The sequence below is a fragment of the Kogia breviceps genome, chromosome 18, assembly GCF_026419965.1.
Source record: "Kogia breviceps isolate mKogBre1 chromosome 18, mKogBre1 haplotype 1, whole genome shotgun sequence".
In the NCBI taxonomy this organism is placed as follows: domain Eukaryota; kingdom Metazoa; phylum Chordata; class Mammalia; order Artiodactyla; family Physeteridae; genus Kogia; species Kogia breviceps.
Window position 1 is genome coordinate 28192885 of NC_081327.1, and position 18544 is coordinate 28211428.

The following is an 18544-nucleotide window of genomic DNA, read 5'->3' on the forward strand; positions in this document are numbered from 1 at the left end:
AGTCATTTGTCATGTCTTTTTCTGATTCTTCTGTTATCTCATGACTTTTTTCTCCCCCAAAGGCGACAGCCCTGTACCGTGTCTGAAGTTTTCCATTTTTGTTGGGTGCTTTTTATATATGCAAAAGGTAAGGAAAGAGTGATATTTATTTAAATATTAGTTTATTTAAAAGTTCAGGTACTACTATTGTCAACCTATAATGTGTATCAGGAAAAGAGTCTCACTGAAAAATTTCTCAAGGATTTTAGTCCCAGGTTCTTTTTTAGGTATTGCCTTTTCGTCAGTCTTTTGAATTTCTTTACAGTATCCCAAACTTCCTTCATTAAATGGAAAATCCTTTATTTTGTTCTTACACAACATTTTTTCCAAAGCACATTATCTTTGAATTATGGACTGAAACACATTAGTGTGTTTGTGCTTATATCTTGGGCTATATTTTTCACGAGACATGTCTTATTTAATTGAGTGGGACTGATCGTTCCCAGAGTAGTTCAGATTACTTTTTACATCTTGTTCAGATAAATATGCTTGATCAAATACCTTTAGATACAACTTATTTTCTCTACCTCCTCTTCTCACTTCACCTGTGCAAGGTCTGCATTCAGTGAAATACATTTTTATTAATATTATTGTCCTCTCTGTATTTCTTTTTTTTTTTAAATCAGGAATGAATTAACTATCGCTAAGTTTATTGAAATGTAATATAAAATATGTGTAAATTTATGCAGCTTATTCCTAGGCATAATGTCTTTTTTTTAAAAATTGGGGTATATTTGTTTTACAATGTTGTATTAGTTTCTACTGTACAGCAAAGTGGAATTCCCTGTGTTATACAGCAGGTTCTTACCTCTCTGCCTATCTATGTAGAAATGATTCGTACTAATATATAGAAGAGCAGAAAGTACAGTTACACAGCTTTTTCTACAGATTATGTAGAATGCCTTTGCCATTAAGATATCCCAATAAAATTCAAAGTTAAAATCAAAGAATTATTAGAGCTGGCAGGTGTTTCATAAATATAAGAGATTCTCATTATTAGATCAATTTGCCCAACTTATTTAAAGAGTCAGTAACTGAGGCCCAGAAACTAGCTGCTAGAAACAGAGCTAGGATTTCAATCCACATCTCCTATCTCTTGGTTTCTTGCCGCATGTGTAGGCCCTCTAGCAGGGATGTGTCACTCCCTTGGTGTCAGTGCGATTTGTCTAATTGTAGCTGGTCCTTTCTAGCTAGATAGGTTAGAACTTATCCTTCCTTCCCTGAGTTGCATGCTTGATTGAAAAGAAAAATCTTTCTTTTGTCACAAATAAGCTCTTGGTTATTTTTGCTTTCCATCACACTGGATGTTTCTTTAGCGGAGATGAAGGTGGTGTGATCAGTGCCATGAAATTTAGAAAGACTTTAGAGCGTATAAACTGTTTTCATGATGGTTGGAACATTTGCTACCACTTGGCTTACTGTGATTGGTGTTATATTATGATATTAGTCTTGACAGTAGATTATGGGCAGGTATATCTGACTTCTAGGATTTTTATCTGTTTATGTCTTTTATGTTTTATGTCTTTTATGTCAAGTGTCTGCATATGTATACTTGGAGGTAAGTATTTGGTACTATATAAATTATTGGAAAAGAAGTGTATTGTCTTTATTTAGGTTTTGGTCTCACTTGATCAACTGGGATGGCATATTTTTTTGTCTCTACAATTAACTCAATGTTTGAGTTTTACCTTACTATTATTAATTCCGTATATAATTATTTGGTCTAAAGAGCCTTTGTCTACCCACGGTCCAGCACCATGATCGTTTATGATTCACTAGGATCATTTCCAATAGAGTAGTTTAGTTGGTTTTATTCAGTTCTTTGATTTAGTTATTTGGGGGAAGGTGTACTCTTATAGACACCTTTTTCATGACTTTGTCTGCAACAGTGGGCATCCCAGATTATCTCATTCCTGATAAACAAGCTAACTTTTACCTGTTATCTTTGTTGACTTGGAATGGCAAGTACACACCAGTGACAAGTTTGGGCTTGTTGTCATGAAGGGCTTTGTGGACTGAAGACCGTTAGGTGCCACTTCCTGTTCTACATGTTATCCCAAGTCTTCAGTCAGATTATCTTTGTTGATTAAAAGATAAAACATCTCACGAAGTGAGATTTATTTCTAAAGTCAGGATTTGAAATGTAGAGTATGTAATGATGGGAGAGTCCTGGAGTTTAGATTCTGATCTTTAGGGGCATTTCAGATTTTTGTTAGAGGTCACTGTGCTGCCAGTTATTTCCTTCCGTGGCAGGTACACACCAGCGACAAGTTTAGGCTTGTCAGTGTGTAGGGCTTTGTAGCTTGAAACTGGTAGGTACCACTTCCTGTTTTACATTTGAGGAATTGAGTATATTTTAATATTAAGCATCTTTTTTGTGAAACCACGCAAGTTAGTTTGGTTATATCAATGCAAAGTTTAGCCTATTAATTATCATTTGTCTTTTTGGCAGCAGAAAACTATTTTTTCTCTTTAATACATTTAAATTGATTTGTTGAAATATTTCCATCTATTAAAAAAAAAAAAGAATTGCTTATCCTGCTATGCTGAAGTAAGTGGTAACTTTCTTTAGAGGAAAGGAGAGAAAACAGCCTGAAACAAAGTAGTGTGAGTGTGTGTGTGTGTATGCATTTGGGTAGGCATTTAGTGTGACAATGTCAAGGTTTAGAAATAATTCTTCACATGTATGTTAGCTATTTAAGTTGAATTCATCTGATGTTATAAGAGTGTAAAATCAATATGAAGCATATATATGCAGTGTTTAATGCTTAAAGATACAAAAAAACTAGAAATATTTCTTAATTTCTAAGAATAATAAAACTGTTTTAACTGCCTATAAAAACTGTTTTCAATGTTAGAGTTAAACCAGAACTACAGAAATGACATGTTTCTTTAGGTTTAGGTTTTGGTTTATTTTTTTGTTACCAAGCATCAACAATTATTCCTGGGATACTAGCTCTAGAACTGAAATATCTTTTATTGTGGTCCTGTTGCATTAATTTATATGAGCTTGTATTACTACATCAAAGAGTATTTAAAATATTACTGTTAGGCATCTGATTATAGTTTCTGGTCTTTTTAAAATACATACATGAAAAAATATATTAATCATTTTTTCAGCTTTTCCCATCTAAGTATTTCTACCAGTTTTCTTGACAGAAAAATATTTTCAAACCAAACAGTTTCTTACAGCTTGAGACAATTTATGAAGTTGTTTGTGTTCAGAATTTTCAAAAGGAAAACCAATGATGATAAAATATTGACCAGCTACTAGGCATTTAATAAATGCTTATTTAATGAATATTAATGAATGGCATTTTTAGTAAAGTTTTGGTTTTTCTTAAACTCTTTTTTAAAAAAATATTTATCTTTTTAATTTATTTATTTGGTTGCACCAGGTCTTAGTTGCGGCCGGCGGGCTTCTTAGTCTTACTCTTATCATTTAATAAATTTCTAAGAGTTTAATATTTCAAACTGTAAATTTGCCAAAACACTTTCTGTAGCTCTTGAGTCGGCTTTGTACACTGTTGTATAATGTCATTTTAATTAAAGGAAGAAATTATTTTAAAAATATTGTGAAGCTGATGCAAATTTAACTCTATAATTGTTTATAATCCTGTAGGTAATTTCCCCATGATTAGTGATGATTTGGTTAATTCTTATCATCTTCTGCTGTGTGCTTTGGACTTAGTTTATGGAAATGCCCTTCAATGTTCTAATCGTAAAGAACTTGTGAACCCTAATTTTAAAGGTAAGTTTGTAAATCAAAGACTATCAGACAACTCACATTTCTACATTATGTTTACTGTTGGGAGTTGTACACATACTACAGCTTTCCTAGCATCAGAGAACATAAATGCTTTTCAAAGCTTCATCACCATAGTTATCCAGAGTACTTATAACTAGGAGTTGAGCTCTCTGTAAAAATATTTATGGAAAAAGAAATTGCAAATATCACAAAGTTTAAAGTCTTAGATGACAACTTCAGAAGTTTCTGAAATATATACTCAACAAGAAGGAATATAAAAACCTGGAGTAGCAAAGATGACATTAGAGCTGACGGAGGTTTTCTACATTGGCAAGTTTCATGCCTGACACAAAGGAGGAGGTCAAAGCAGATTTATTGAAAGAATCTCCATTTCAGATCTTTTCTATAGAAGAGGAGTAGCTATGGTTCTAAAATAAGTAAAATGAATTTTCAACTCTAAACTAAAAGGTGTTTGGAAATGATAGTTTGGCAATCCATTTAGTAGGCTTTAAGGTATATAATTTCTATAAATGATATATAGTAAGAGACCAAATTATGATGTATAAAGCAAATATTAAAAAGTATTTATTGAGCTAGTATATAATGCTGCTGCTATTTGAATAATACCTTGGTAGGATTCTGAGTGATTGTCAGTTGTGGGGTGGTTACAATTAGAATTTCAGCTTGTCTGAATCTCAAGGTAGATTTTTAAAGTTAGTGGAGTTAATTACTTCATTTGCTTCTGGCTTGGTAAGTTTAATGTTCTCTGTATTCTGTCCTTTCTTTTATTTCCTTCCTAACTCCCTTTTATATTTCTACATAGCTGCTTCCCTTCATTTTTTTCCCTCTTCTTTATATCTCTTGCATTGAGTCTAGAGCAAGGAGGGCTGTAAATTAATATGATAAATACATATAATTAAATCAAAGTATATAAAGAGTACATACTTTGAACAGTAATTTTTTTCAAAGCGCTATTTTTTATTTGAATGTAACGCTTATTGGCAAAATTTAATTTTTCTGGTCTTTAGATCTTACGGCAATATACTAAATTATTTTTTTAGTTTTTCTTTTTTAATCATCTCCAGGTAGATAACTGAATAACCGAAATCTTTTGAGCAGTGATATGCTTTACCTCTATTTGCTTTTTTTGAAGTATATTTAAGTAGAGTCAAATTAGGCCCTTACACTATTTCCTGTACAGTCATATGCTAACTCAAGTGCTGATAAGACTCTCTATTATTTATATTTTAGTTTATTACAGTTTGGTTTATGGAATGCTACCTGCTGTCTCTATGATTTTACCCATCACAGGCCTATCTGAAGATTTTCACACTAAGGATTCCAAACCTTCCTCCGACCCACCTTGTGTCATTGAGAAACTCTGTTCCTTACATGATGGCCTAGTTTTGGAAGCAAAGGGAATAAAGGAACATTTCTGGAAACCCTATATTAGGAAACTTTATGAAAAAAAGGTTTGTAAGTAGTAAACAAGTAATTTGAGAATACCTTCTGGGCAAAGATTTGATTTAATACGATGACTTAAGGATCTTTTCTTTCATCATAGCTCCTTAAGGGAAAAGAAGAAAATCTTACTGGTTTTTTAGAACCTGGGAATTTTGGAGAGAGTTTGTGAGTACTTCTGTTATAAATGTACTTTAATGTTTAAAATTATGTACCTAGGAAACCTCAGAGTTTCATGTTTTTATTGTTTGTATCCTGGAAATTTAGAATATGTCTTGTGGCAGAATAGGGATGCAATAAAAAATTCTATCAACTATTACTCGAAGCACATGTTTTAGATTTTTTGAAAATAGTTAAGCTTTTGGATCATGATTTTTGAAATAAAATTCTTTTGGAACTACACAGGTGAAGAATGATGATGTGGAAGTACTGAGGTCTTCAAACGTGGCTGGAGCAGCTAAGAAAGATAATTAGGCTTCTCACTAGAAGCTGTACCTGCCAGGCAGCTTGGTACAGGATACCCATCCTGAAATACTGTCACCAAAATATATTTACTGTACAATGCATGAACATAATGGAACAAGCTTGCATTTTATACTCCTCAGTTTTTATAATTAACAGTGATCCCACTAAAACTTAACTTTCACAAAATTATTAGAATTTTTAGTAAATGAAAAAAATGAAACAAGTAGCCTAAAACAACTGAAATGGCAGTTCTGTGAGTATACATTTTGCCTATTTTTTTTCCCCTATAGTAAAGCCATCAATAAGGCCTATGAGGAGTACATTTTATCTGTTGGGAATTTAGATGAGCGGATATTTCTTGGAGAGGATGCTGAAGAGGAAATTGGGACCCTCTCAAGGTGTTTGAATACTGGTTCAGGAACAGAGACTGCTGAAAGGGTGCAGATGAAAAACATCTTGCAGCAGCACTTTGACAAGGTGAGTTGAGCCATGCCAGAAGAGTGAAAATACAGGAGCAGACATGCCAGCGGTTCTATTTTATTTTGGTAATTGTGTGTGTAGGTGTGTTTTACTTGCTTCCAGTGTGAAAAAGAAAATTCACATCCTACTTATCTTAATTGAAAAAGTTATCTCTATGTTTACTGTTTTAAATTTTGTCAACCTTGACTTTCAAAATTTTTGGTTAGATCTGAGAAAAAGAATTTAATATAAATGTAAATGAATGTATCATGCTGATGATTGTTGGTTTTGAGAAGATGGGCCAGTAATATAAAGCCCATATTGAACATAGTAAGTGTTTAGAAAATGTTGACCCAAATTGGTACCTTCATCTAAGAGACTAGAGAAACTGAGAATCTGTAGTCTTTAAGAAAGTTCTGTTAAACTGAGTTTCAGGATCATGTGTTATTTCATGCAGACACTTAGGATGATGGTGACCAGGAGTTTCCCTTCTGTTGTGTGGTGTTCATACAACAGAGTATAAGCAACTTCTGACAGGTGCTTCCAGAGGCAGTGTAGCTAATTCCAAGTGGTAACTCACCTGTAAGACCAGACTTAAGACTGGTTTGCTTTCTCATTCAACAAATATTCTCAAGGTATGCTGTGTGCCAGATTGTGTCCTGGACACTGGGGCTATGTCAGTGAACAAAACAGCTATGAATATCCTGGAATTTACTGATGGCTTGGATCTAGGGTGTGAAAAAAAAGAAAACAGTGATGACTCCAGTTGGGTGAATGGTATAAAAGCTTAAGTCCTTACAAATGCCTAAAAAGTCTTCAGTGATCTGGCCCTGCTACCTCTCTGAATTCATCTCCCACCACTTTCCTCCTCATCCTTTCCACTCATGCCACATTAACCTCCTTTTTCATTCTTCAGATATGCCAAGCATACTCCCAACTCAAAGCCTTTGCTCTTGCTGTTTCCTCAGCCTAGAGCATGTTTCTTCAAGATACTCATGTGGTTTACTTCCTTGCTTCCTTCAGATCTCTGATAACCTGACTACTATATAAAACAATAACCACTAGCATCCTCCCCTACCTCAGGACTTGCTTCCCCCCTTACTCTGCCACTAGTGTTCCTGTTAGTATTTATCAGTATCTGATGGTTGGTAGGTAGGTAGGTAGAAAGAAAGAATTGTTTGTCTGAAGATAATAGATACATGGAAAGAAAGAGAGAGAGAAAAGGAGAGAAAGAGAGGGAGGAAGAGAGGGAGAGAGGAAGAAAGGAAGGAAGGATAGATGGATTGTTTATTATCTGTCTCCCTGCATTAGAATATAAAAGCTTTATGAGGTCTATGACCAGTGTTGTATTCAGTGCTTGTAGGCATTCCATAAATATTGACTTTTGACATTTATTGAGGGGAAAGAACAAGCCTAGCAGGGCAAAAATCAAGAGTTAGAGTTATTAGCACGTTAAGGGTGAGATGTCTTTTAAATATTCTAGTAGAGGAGTTAAGTAGGCCATTTAGAGATACAAGACTAGATAGAGCTCACAGCAAAAGTAAGGGCTGTGTATATATGTACATATACCTTTAGGATATATATAGTGTCATTAGGATACAGATGGCTTTTAAAGCCATGGAATTAAGAGAGGTTACCTAGCAGTATTAGTTGATAGACAATAAAAGAGGTCTAAGGAGTTAAAGAGAGACTGCTCTTGATCAGAATGCCCAGGAAGCTTTAAACTAAGAACTTAAACAGGACTACCAAGAAGCCCCATGCTGACCTTGAGGACTGTGGGCAGGAAGTTGTTTGTGGTCGTCATATGTCGTTTCCTTTGTGGAAGTGCTGCTACCTGTGGGCCATGTGGTGAGATGCTGCTGTTGCTTCTCCTCCCAGCAAGGCACTGGTGCATATACAGGAAAGAAGGTGGCTGTAAGAAAAGCTGTTAAATATAGGGAGAAATCTTCTGAATGTAGTTAATCTACCTAGATCATCTTATTGCCCTAGAAAAAATTACAGAATTTTTTTGCAACAGAGTGAAAGTCTTGGCTCTACTCTTGTTTAATTCACAGAGAAAGCATATAGATTTATTTCCGTATGGTGAATTTCTGTGTTTTTCTGTATCTCATGAAACTTGAATAGTTCTGTTGCCAGGTAAAAATTTGGCTGGGTGTTTTTACAACTGTCTCTAGAATAATGACATTTAATACATAGGGAAATATAGTCTATCTTGAATAGTAAAAAACTCTTTAGCTATCTTAACCTTTCAGAGTTTGTTGAAAAAATTAGAAAAGATATTGTATTAGCCTATGTATTTTTTTACATCTTTATTGGAGTATAATTGCTTTACAATGGTGTGTTAGTTTCTGCTATATAACAAAGTGAATCAGCTACACATATACATATGTCCCCATATCTCTTCCCTCTTGCGTCTCCCTCCCTCCCACCCTCCCACCCTCCCTATCCCACTCCTCTAGGTGGTCACAAAGCACTGAGCTGATCTCCCTGTGCTATGCTGCTGCTGCCCACTAGCTATCTGTTTTACATTTGGTAGTAAATATATGTCCATGCCACTCTCTCACTTTGTCCCAGCTTACCCTTTCCCCTCCCCGTATCCTCAAGTCCATTCTCTAGTAGCTCTTTGTCTTTATTCCCATCTTGCCCCTAGGTTCTTCATGACCATTTTCTTTTTTTTTCTTTTTTTTCAGATTCCATATATATGTGTTAGCATACGGTATTTGTTTTTCTCTTTCTGACTTACTTCACTCTGTATGACAGACTATAGGTCTATCCACCTCACTACAAATAACTCAATTTTGTTTCTTTTTATGGCTGAGTAATATTCCATTGTATATATGTGCCACATCTTCTTTATCCATTCATCTGTTGATGGACACTTAGGTTGCTTCCATGTCCTGGCTATTGTAAATAGAGCTGCAGTGAACATTTTGGTTCAAGACTCTTTTTGAATTATGGTTTTCTCAGGGTATATGCCCAGTAGTGGGATTGCTGGGTCGTATGGTAGTTCTGTTTTTAGTTTTTTAAGGAACCTCCGTACTGTTCTTCATAGTGGCTGTATCAATTTACATTCCCACCAACAGTGCAAGAGGGTTCCCTTTTCTCCACACCCTCTCCAGCATTTATTGTTTGTAGATTTTTTTTTTTTTTTTTTTTTTTTTTTGCGGTACACGGACCTCTCACTGTTGTGGCCTCTCCCATTGTGGAGCACAGGCTCCGGACGTGCAGGCTTAGCAGCCATGGCTCACGGGCCTAGCCGCTCCGTGGCATGTGGGATCCTCTTGGACCGGGTCATGAACCTGTGTCCCCTGCATCGGCAGGCAGACCCTCAACCACTGCGCCACCAGGGAAGCCCCTGTTTGTAGAAATTTTGATGATGGCCATTCTGACCAGTGTGAGATGATATCTTATTGTAGTTTTGTTGTTGTTGTTGTTGTTGTTTTTGCGGTATGCGGGCCTCTCACTGTTGTAACCTCTCCCATTATGGAGCACAGGCTCCAGACACACAGGCTCAGCGGCCATGGCTCACGGGCCCAGCCGCTCCATGGTATGTGGGATCTTCCTGGACCGGGGCACGAACCAATGTCCCCTGCATCAGCACGCAGACTCTCAACCACTGCGCCAACAGGGAAGCCCTCATTGTAGTTTTGATTTGTACTTCTCTAATGATTAATGATGTTGAGCATTCTTTCTTGTGTTTGTTGGCAATCTGTATATGTTCTCTGGAGAAATGTCTGTTTAGGTCTTCTGCCTACTTTTGGATTGGGTTGTTTGTTTTTTTGATATTGAGCTGCATGAGCTGCTTGTAAATTTTGGAGGTTAGTCCTTTGTCAGTTGCTTCATTTGCAAATATTTTCTCCCATTCTGAGGGTTGTTTTTTCATCTTGTTTATGGTTTCCTTTTCTGTGCAAAAGCTTTTAAGTTTTATTAGGTCCCATTTGTTTATTTTTGTTTTTATTTCCATTTCTCTAGGAGAAATGGGTCTAGGAGGTGGGTCAAAAAGGATCTTGCTGTGATTTATGTCATAGAGTGTTCTGCCTATGCTTTCCTCTAAGAGTTTCAGAGTGTCTGGCCTTACATTTAGGTCTTTAATCCATTTTGAGTTTATTTTTATGTATGGTGTTAGGGAGTGTTCTAATTTCATTCTTTTACATGTAGCTGTCCAGTTTTCGCAACACCATTTATAGAAGAGGCTGTGTTTTCTCCATGGTATATTCTTGCCTCCTTTATCAAAGCTAAGGTGACCATATGTGCATGAGTTTATCTCTGGGCTTCCTATCCTGTTCCATTGAGCTGTATTTCTGTTTTTGTGCCAGTACCATACTGTCTTGATTACTGTAGCTTTGTAGTATAGTCTGAAGTCCGGGAGCCTGATTCCTCCAGCTCTGTTTTTCTTTCTCAAGATTGCTTTGGTTATTCGGGGTCTTTTGTGTTTCCAAATTGTGAAATTTTTGGTTCTAGTTCTGTGAAAAATGCCATTGGTAGTTTGATAGGGATTGCATTGAATCTGTAGATTGCTTTGGGTAATATAGTTATTTTCACAATGTTGATTCTTCCAATCCAAGAACATGGTATATCTCTCCATCTATTTGTATCATCATTAATTTCTTTCATCAGTGTCTTATAGATTTCTGCATACAGGTCTTTTGTCTCCTTAGGTAGGTTTATTCCCAGATAGTTTATTCTTTTTGTTGCAGTGGTAAATGGGAGTGTTTTCTTAATTTCACTTTCAGATTTTTCATCATTAGTGTATAGGAATGCAAAAGACTTCTGTGCATCAATTTTGTATCCTGCTACTTTACCAAATTCATTGATTAGCTCGTGTAGTTTTCTGCTAGCATCTTTTGGATTCTCTATGTATAGTATGATGTCATCTGCAAAAAGTGACAGCTTTACTTCTTCTTTTCCGATTTGGATTCCTTTTATTTCTTTTTCTTCTCTGATTGCTGTGGCTAAAACTTCCAAAACTATGTTGAATAATAGTGGTGAGAGTGTGCAACCTTGTCTTGTTCCTGATCTTAGTGGAAATGCTTTCAGTGTTTCACCATTGAGGACGATGTTGGCTGTGGGGTTGTCATATATGGCCTTTATTATGTTGAGGAAAGTTCCTTCTATGCCTGCTTTCTGGAGGGTTTTTTATCATGAATGGGTGTTGAATTTTGTTGAAAGCTTTCTCTGCATTTATGGAGATGATCATATGGTTTTTCTCCCTCAATTTGTTAATATGGTGTATCACATTGATTGATTTGCGTATATTGAAGAATTCTTGCATTCCTGGGATAAACCCCACTTGCCGTGGTGTATGATCCTTTTAATGTGCTGTTGGATTCTGTTTGCTAGTATTTTGTTGAGGATTTTTGCATCTATGTTCATCAGTGATATTGGCCTGTAGTTTTCTTTCTTTGTGACATCTTTGTCTGGTTTTGGTATTAGGGTGATGGTGGCCTCGTAGAATGATTTTGGGAGTGTTCCTCCCTCTGATATATTTTGGAAGATTTTGAGAAGAATAGGTGTTAGCTCTTCTCTAAATGATAGAATTTGCCTGTGAAGTCATCTGGTCTTGGACTTTTGTTTGTTGGAAGATTTTTATTCACAGTTTCAATTTCAGTACTTGTGATTGGTCTGTTCATATTTTCTATTTCTTCCTGGTTAAATCTCGGAAGGTTGTGCATTTCTAAGAATTTGTCCATTTCTTCCAGGTTGTCCATTTATTGGCATAGAGTTGCTTGTAGTTATCTCTCATAATCTTTTGTATTTCTGCAGTCAGTTGTTACTTCTCCTTTTTCATTTCTAATTCTATTGATTTGAGTCTTCTCCCTTTTTTTCTTGATGAATCTGGTGAATGGTTTATCAATTTTGTTTATCTTCTCAAAGAACCAGCTTTTAGTTTTATTGTTCTTTGCTGTCGTTTCCTTCATTTCTTTCTGATCTGATGATTATGATTTCTTTCTTTCTGCTAAATTTGGCGTATTTTTATTCTTCTTTCTCTAATTGCTTTAGGTGTAAGGTTAGGTTGTTTATTTGAGATGTTTCTTGTTTCTTAAGGTAGGATTGTATTGCTATAAACTTCCCTCTTAGAACTGCTTTTGCTGCATCCCATAGGTTTTGGGTCATCGTGTTTTCATTGTCACTTGTTTCTAGTTATTTTTTGATTTCCTCTTTGATTTCTTCATTGATCTCTTGTTTATTAAGTAGTATATTGTTTAGCCTCCATGTGTTTGTATTTTTTACAGATCTTTTCCTGTAATTGATATCTAGTCTCATAGCGTTGTGGTTGGAAAAGATACTTGATACGATTTCAGTTTTCTTAAATTTATAGCCTATATATTCATGCTTAAATTCTTGACGTTAAGTTATATATTTTTCATATTTGTGTTCAAGAATTTCACTTAAACTTATTTCTCTGAAGATCTGTCTGCTTTGGGGGGAAAAACTGATATGTTCTAGTAACTAAAAGTAAAGAAGGGCAAGAAGACTGAAGATGGCTATTCTGCATCAGGTTGTATTTTGCATCTAAGAATGTTTGTTTTATCCTCTCTGTGAAACAAATTTGATTATTGTTTATTTATTTATTTATTTATTTTTGGTTGCATTAGGTGTTCGTTGTTGCACGTGGGCTTTCTCTAGTTGCGGCGAGTTGGGGCCACTCTTTGTTGCATTGTGTGGGCTTCTCATTGTGGTGTTTTCTCTTGTTGTGGAGCATGGGCTCTAGGCGTGCAGGTTTCAGTAGTTGTGGCACGTGGGCTCAGTAGTTGTGGCTCTCAGGCTCTAGAGTGCAGGCTCAGTGGTTGTGGCGCATGGGCTTAGTTGCTCCACGGCATGTGGGATCTTCCCGGACCAGGGCTTGAACCCATGTCCCCTGCATTGGCAGGCCGATTCTTAACCACTGTGCCACCAGGACAGTCCAAATTTGATTATTTAGATGAGCTTTTGTTAAATCATGTATTTCATTTGGGCTAGATTTATTCTCAGCTTTCTTTTGTCAGTCTTTGAGTAATTACAAAAATAGCAGTAGATGGAAACAGTGAAATTCTGTTTGTCAGAGATAGCCTTAATATTTTCATGCTTATTTTTGCCTTCAAGCTTAAGTTTTTTGTTTTTTTTTTTTTGTGGTACGCGGGCCTCTCACTGTTGTGGCCTCTCCCGTTGCGGAGCACAGGCCCTGGACGCGCAGGCTCAGCGGCCATGGCTCATGGGCCCAGCAGCTCCGCGGCATGTGGGATCTTCCCGGACCGGGGCACGAACCCGTGTTTCCTACATTGGCAGGCGGACTCTCAACCACTGCGCCACCAGGGAAGCCCTAAGCTTAAGTTTTGAAGGAGGAATAATAGGGAACTATGCCTTATTTTAAACATTTAACCTTTTTTTAATTTTTACTTTTTTTTGTGCTAGGCGGGCCTCTCACTGTTGTGGCCTCTCCCGCTGCGGAGTACAGGCTCCGGACGCGCAGGCCCAGCGGCCATAGCTCACGGGCCCAGCCGCTCCGCAGCATGTGGGACCCTCCCGGACCGGGGCACGGACCCGCGTCCCCTGCATTGGCAGGCGGACTCCCAACCACTGCGCCACCAGGGAAGCCCTATTTTTACTTTTTTGTTTTGGCTGTGCCACACGGTGTGGTTGGTGGCATCTTAGTTCCCTGACCAGGGATTGAGCCTGGGCCCTCGGCAGTGAAAGTGCAGAGTCCTAACCACTGGACTGCCGGAGAATTCCCATAAACATTTAACTTTTAAGAGACAAACTTCTTAGTTGGCTAAAGTACAGATTGTCCTTTCACACAATTTCACATGGATAATGTTGGCTCTTGGTGGTGTAACGTTTAAATTCCAAGAATGGTGACAGAAATCACTAATATTTATTGATAATATAAAGTTCTGATTAGCTTGAAATTCCCATTCATTAAGTAATTGAAAGTAATTTAGGTCTTTTTGACCTAAAATAATGTTCTTTTTCCTCCTCTTTAGTCTAAAGCACTTAGGATCTCTACCCCACTTACTGGTGTGCGGTACATTAAGGGTAACAGCCCTTGTGTGACTCCAGTTTCTACAGCTACACATAGCTTGAGTCGTCTTCACACCATGCTCACAGGCCTCAGGAATGCACCAAGTGAGAAACTGGAACAGATTCTAAGGTTAGTTTGAGCCCTTCTTGCCTTCTAAGATTTGGTTGTTGACTATTTTCCAATTTTCTATTTTAATTTTTCACCCTTTGTGCCTTAATTCACCCATTGATAATTTTATATCAATCGCATGCTCAGTTCTGTTGTTAGTCCTTAGATGACATAGCAATGTAAAATGTATGAATAGAAAATGACGCTTTTTTTCTCAGTGTCTTAGTCTTCTTGGGCTGCTATAACAGAATATGGTAGGCTGCTTATAAACAACAGAAATAAATTTCTCACAGTTCTAGAGGCTGGAAGTCCAAGATCAAGGTGCTAACAGATTCAGTGTCTGGTGAGGACTGCTTCCTGGTTCATAGATAGCTGTCTTTTGCTGTGTCCTCATGTAGCAGAAGGAGGCAAAGGAGCTCTCTAGGGTCTCCTTTATAAGGGCTCTAATTCCATTCATGAGGACTTCACCCTCATGACCTAATCCCTCCCAAATGCCCCACCTCCATACACCATCACATTGGGGATTAGATTTCAACATATGAATTTGGGGCAGGGGGTAAGGAGGGGGGCGACACAAACATTCAGTCCATAGCTTTCAGGGTTTTTTTTTAACATAGTTCAGGAGATAGTAACTAATAACACTAGACACTGTAGAGTAAAGCACCAAACTATCTTTTACTAGGTGTTCTCTCTTAAGATTTCAGGGAAGCGGGAGATCTATAAAGATGGGTGTTTGTCAAAGGGCTTCAGGAAGAGGATTGGACCTTAGCAAATTTGTGAAGGGTTGGTCAGATTTGAAAAGATAGCCAGTTAGATTCATAACCAATGTAAAACCACTGTAACTTTCTAAGTTTTAGAAAACACCCTTAGCCTGAAAAGGAAGTCAACTACCTTTAGTTCTTTTGATCTGTCTGATACTAGTAGGAATATCAGGGAGCATTAGTGAAAAACACAATAGACTGAATTTGTGCATAATTTTTGGCAAATTTATTTGACAAGAAACCTCCAAGACTGCTCCTGTTACTAAAAATTTATGATTTAATGATGTAGACTCTATAGGAGCCAATTTGATTTCTGGTGGTATGGTGTAAGAAAGCCCTGTATAAACATACAGTAATTTCCCACTCATAGCTAGACTCATTAAATAACAAGGCTGACTAATTTTCCTGTATATTTTCATGAAGTCTACTTTATTCATAAACTTGATTGTGATTGACACCTAGCAGGGTTTGTCTGTATGACCTCTTCCTAAGTCATATTTCTCAGATGGACCTTGTTTACCTAGAATTCAGAAGCATTTTATAAATACATTTTAGAAGCCTGTCTTAACTGTTATGTCTTCCAGATCTCTTTACAGTCTCTAACTAGGAGTAGCAGCTTCTTTAATCTTAAATAACCATTAGTGGAGTTAAATATTGCCAGTAGATACTAGGTAAAACCAAAGAGTCCTGTTTTTGTAACCTGTGTGTATGTTCATAAATAAAATTCTGCTTGCATATGATATTCAGTAGCCATCTCTACCAGGATTATAATTGATTATATTTCCTTTATAATTTTCTAAACTTGGTGCATTTTTACAGAGAATATTTATGTTTATGATCGAGATAAAGACATAGTTGTTACAAAAGCCCACATGGTGATCGTCTGTATTATGCTTCTGCATTGAACATATATTGCCTTTCTAGTTAAAAAAAAAAATCAATGAAATAAACTTCATTTTGGAGGAAAAAATGTAGAATGCCAGTAATGATTTATATAAGTTTGTTGTAGTATAGATCATATACCCCTTCATTCTGTTTTCTTCTAGGAGTTCTTAATAAGAGTTGTACTGCCCTCTAGGGAAATAGTTTAGGGCAATTTTGTTTGTCATCAGTGATTGCAGATGTGTAGGCTAGGTGGGTCATGCACATCAAATAGGCACCGGTCAAAGTTGCTAAACTTACCTGCAGTAAAAGGTACAGCTCCATGAAAGAAATATTTTTTCATTCAAATGGTAATACTAACACCTTTGATAAGGAATTATGGGATTTCCTGGATTAATAGGGAAGTATATAGTTTCTGTTTGATGTATTTTATATTTACAGGTTAAAATTACTCTGAAATTACAGAGTTGTAAATAGTTTATCACTTTGTGACTTGACAAAACCTTTAAATCAGATAATTTCTTCTTATTTTTTTAGGACGTGTTCCAGAGATCCAACCCAGGCAATAGCCAACAGATTGAAAGAAATGTATGAAATATATTCTCAGCATTCCCAGCCAGATGAGGATATCGGTAATTGTGCTAAAGGTAAGGCTTAATATTATCTGTATTGTTCTCACCTTTGAAATTTAACTACATGCATTCCTTTCTTGGAAACCGAGTCAGAAATAATGAAGAAAAAATTTGACTTTAGACTGAGGGCCAGAATATGGATGTCCAACTTTTCTGTCAACCAGCTGATTTCTGGGCCATTCTCAATAAGAGAGAAATTTTAGACTGATAATCTTTATTATGTTGGACTTCTGGCATTTTAAAAATATCTTTGGTTTTCATCTGTAGACTGGATTTTCAGTATAGAACTATAGTGATTCTTCAATATGTTAAGAACAAGGACAGAATATAATAGTTGTTACATGCCCAGACCCATTGGAGTTGTTTGATGTCATGAAGTATGAATATCAAGTAGGAGTGGATGAATAATAAACCAATTACATACCTCTTAGCATAGATCTGTTCTATTCAAAATACAAAAAAAAAAAGTGTGAATCTTGATGGAATGCTTTTGCAGTTTTTATGTGCAAATATCGTTTCACAATTTTAGAAAAATTTCAGTGTTACCATGAAGAAGAAATTAAGGAATCTTAGGGATGATTGAAATAGCAACTGTAGGAAGTGCGTGTATATGAAGTGTGGGTTGGTTTTTAAATTTTATTCTGCTGTAGGGGATAGGATGGACCCTCATTTTCCACAATATTTATGTTCTTTGCATGTGATTTTTGTGTTTTTTATTATTTATGCAGAAATTGCCAGCAAACATTTTCGTTTTGCAGAGATGCTTTACTATAAAGTATTAGAATCTGTTATTGAGCAGGAACAAAAAAGACTGGGAGACATGGATTTATCTGTGAGTAAATATCTGTGCTAATGTACTGAGCACCACAATAAAATGTTTCCTTTCAGCCCCACTCACCAAAAAAAAAGCCATTATTGAAAAAATAATATATGGCTTTGAGGGAATAATATTGGCATCTAAGAAAACTTGTGTTCTGAGTCCTCTTACCTCCAGTCCCCCCACTTAGTGTTTCTCATTGCAGCAGTTTCTGTGGGTAGTAAGACTCTGTAGTCAAGGATTAAAACATTCAGACTTAACCTTAATTGAGGTTTTTTAAATAACATAGAGTTTTAATTCAAGCCATGTATAGAATAAATTGAGTATTGACTATATAGGGATTTAACATAAATATTCAACCATTGATCTTTGGCTAAGATAATTTTTCTAGATTGTACAAGTGATATTACTTTTAATGACATCAATAAAAATAATTTTTTTTTTTTTTTTTTGCGGTACGCGGGCCTCTCACTGTTGTGGCCTCTCCCGTTGCGGAGCACAGGCTCTGGACGCGCAGGCTCAGCGGCCCTGGCTCACGGGCCCAGCCGCTCCGCGGCATGTGGGATCTTCCCGGACCGGGGCACAAACCCGTGTCCCCTGCATCGGCAGGCGGACTCTAAACCACTGCGCCACCAGGGAAGCCCAATAAAAATAATTAAAAAAAATTTTTTTAAATAACATTTTAGAGAAAATTGTAAAATTGACAAATAATTGTTCTAACTCCTTGTAACTATTTACACTTCTCTTATTCTATATAAAAATATGGCTGTGTATACAGTGGAATGTTACTGAGCCGTAAAATAGAGTGAAATTCTGCCATTTGCCGCAACATGGTTGGACCTAGAGAATATTATGCTTAGTGAAATAAATCAGACAGAGAAAGGAAAATACAGTGTGATATCACTTACATATGGAATCTAAAAAATATGTGAAACAGAAACAGACTCACATATATAGAAAACAAACTTGGGTTATCAAAGGGCAGAGGGAAGGGGGAAGGGGCAAATTGGGCATATGGGATTAACAGATACTAACTACTATGTATAAAAATAGATAAGCAATAAGGATATATTGTATAGCACAGTCAATTATAGCCATTATCTTGTAATAACTATTTAGAGTATAATCTGCAGAAATACTGAATCACTAGGCTGTATACCTGAAACTAATATA

At 36.5% G+C, this 18544-nt stretch overlaps 1 protein-coding gene across 3 annotated transcripts in view; it reads left to right on the plus strand.

The window, feature by feature from the left end:
- RBL2 (RB transcriptional corepressor like 2) overlaps positions 1-18544 on the plus strand; it is a 47071-nt gene that overhangs the window by 9059 nt on the left and 19468 nt on the right. For all 3 annotated transcript variants that reach the window (XR_010837775.1, XM_067019259.1, XM_067019260.1), the window contains exons 4-11: positions 63-127; positions 3662-3790; positions 5099-5259; positions 5352-5416; positions 6004-6190; positions 14134-14300; positions 16460-16569; positions 17283-17386. Coding sequence is in view for 2 of the 3 variants with exons in the window: in XM_067019259.1 (XP_066875360.1) it covers positions 63-127; positions 3662-3790; positions 5099-5259; positions 5352-5416; positions 6004-6190; positions 14134-14300; positions 16460-16569; positions 17283-17386 (988 nt within the window). In the remaining variant the exon portion in view is untranslated. The remainder of the gene's footprint in view (positions 1-62; positions 128-3661; positions 3791-5098; positions 5260-5351; positions 5417-6003; positions 6191-14133; positions 14301-16459; positions 16570-17282; positions 17387-18544) is intronic.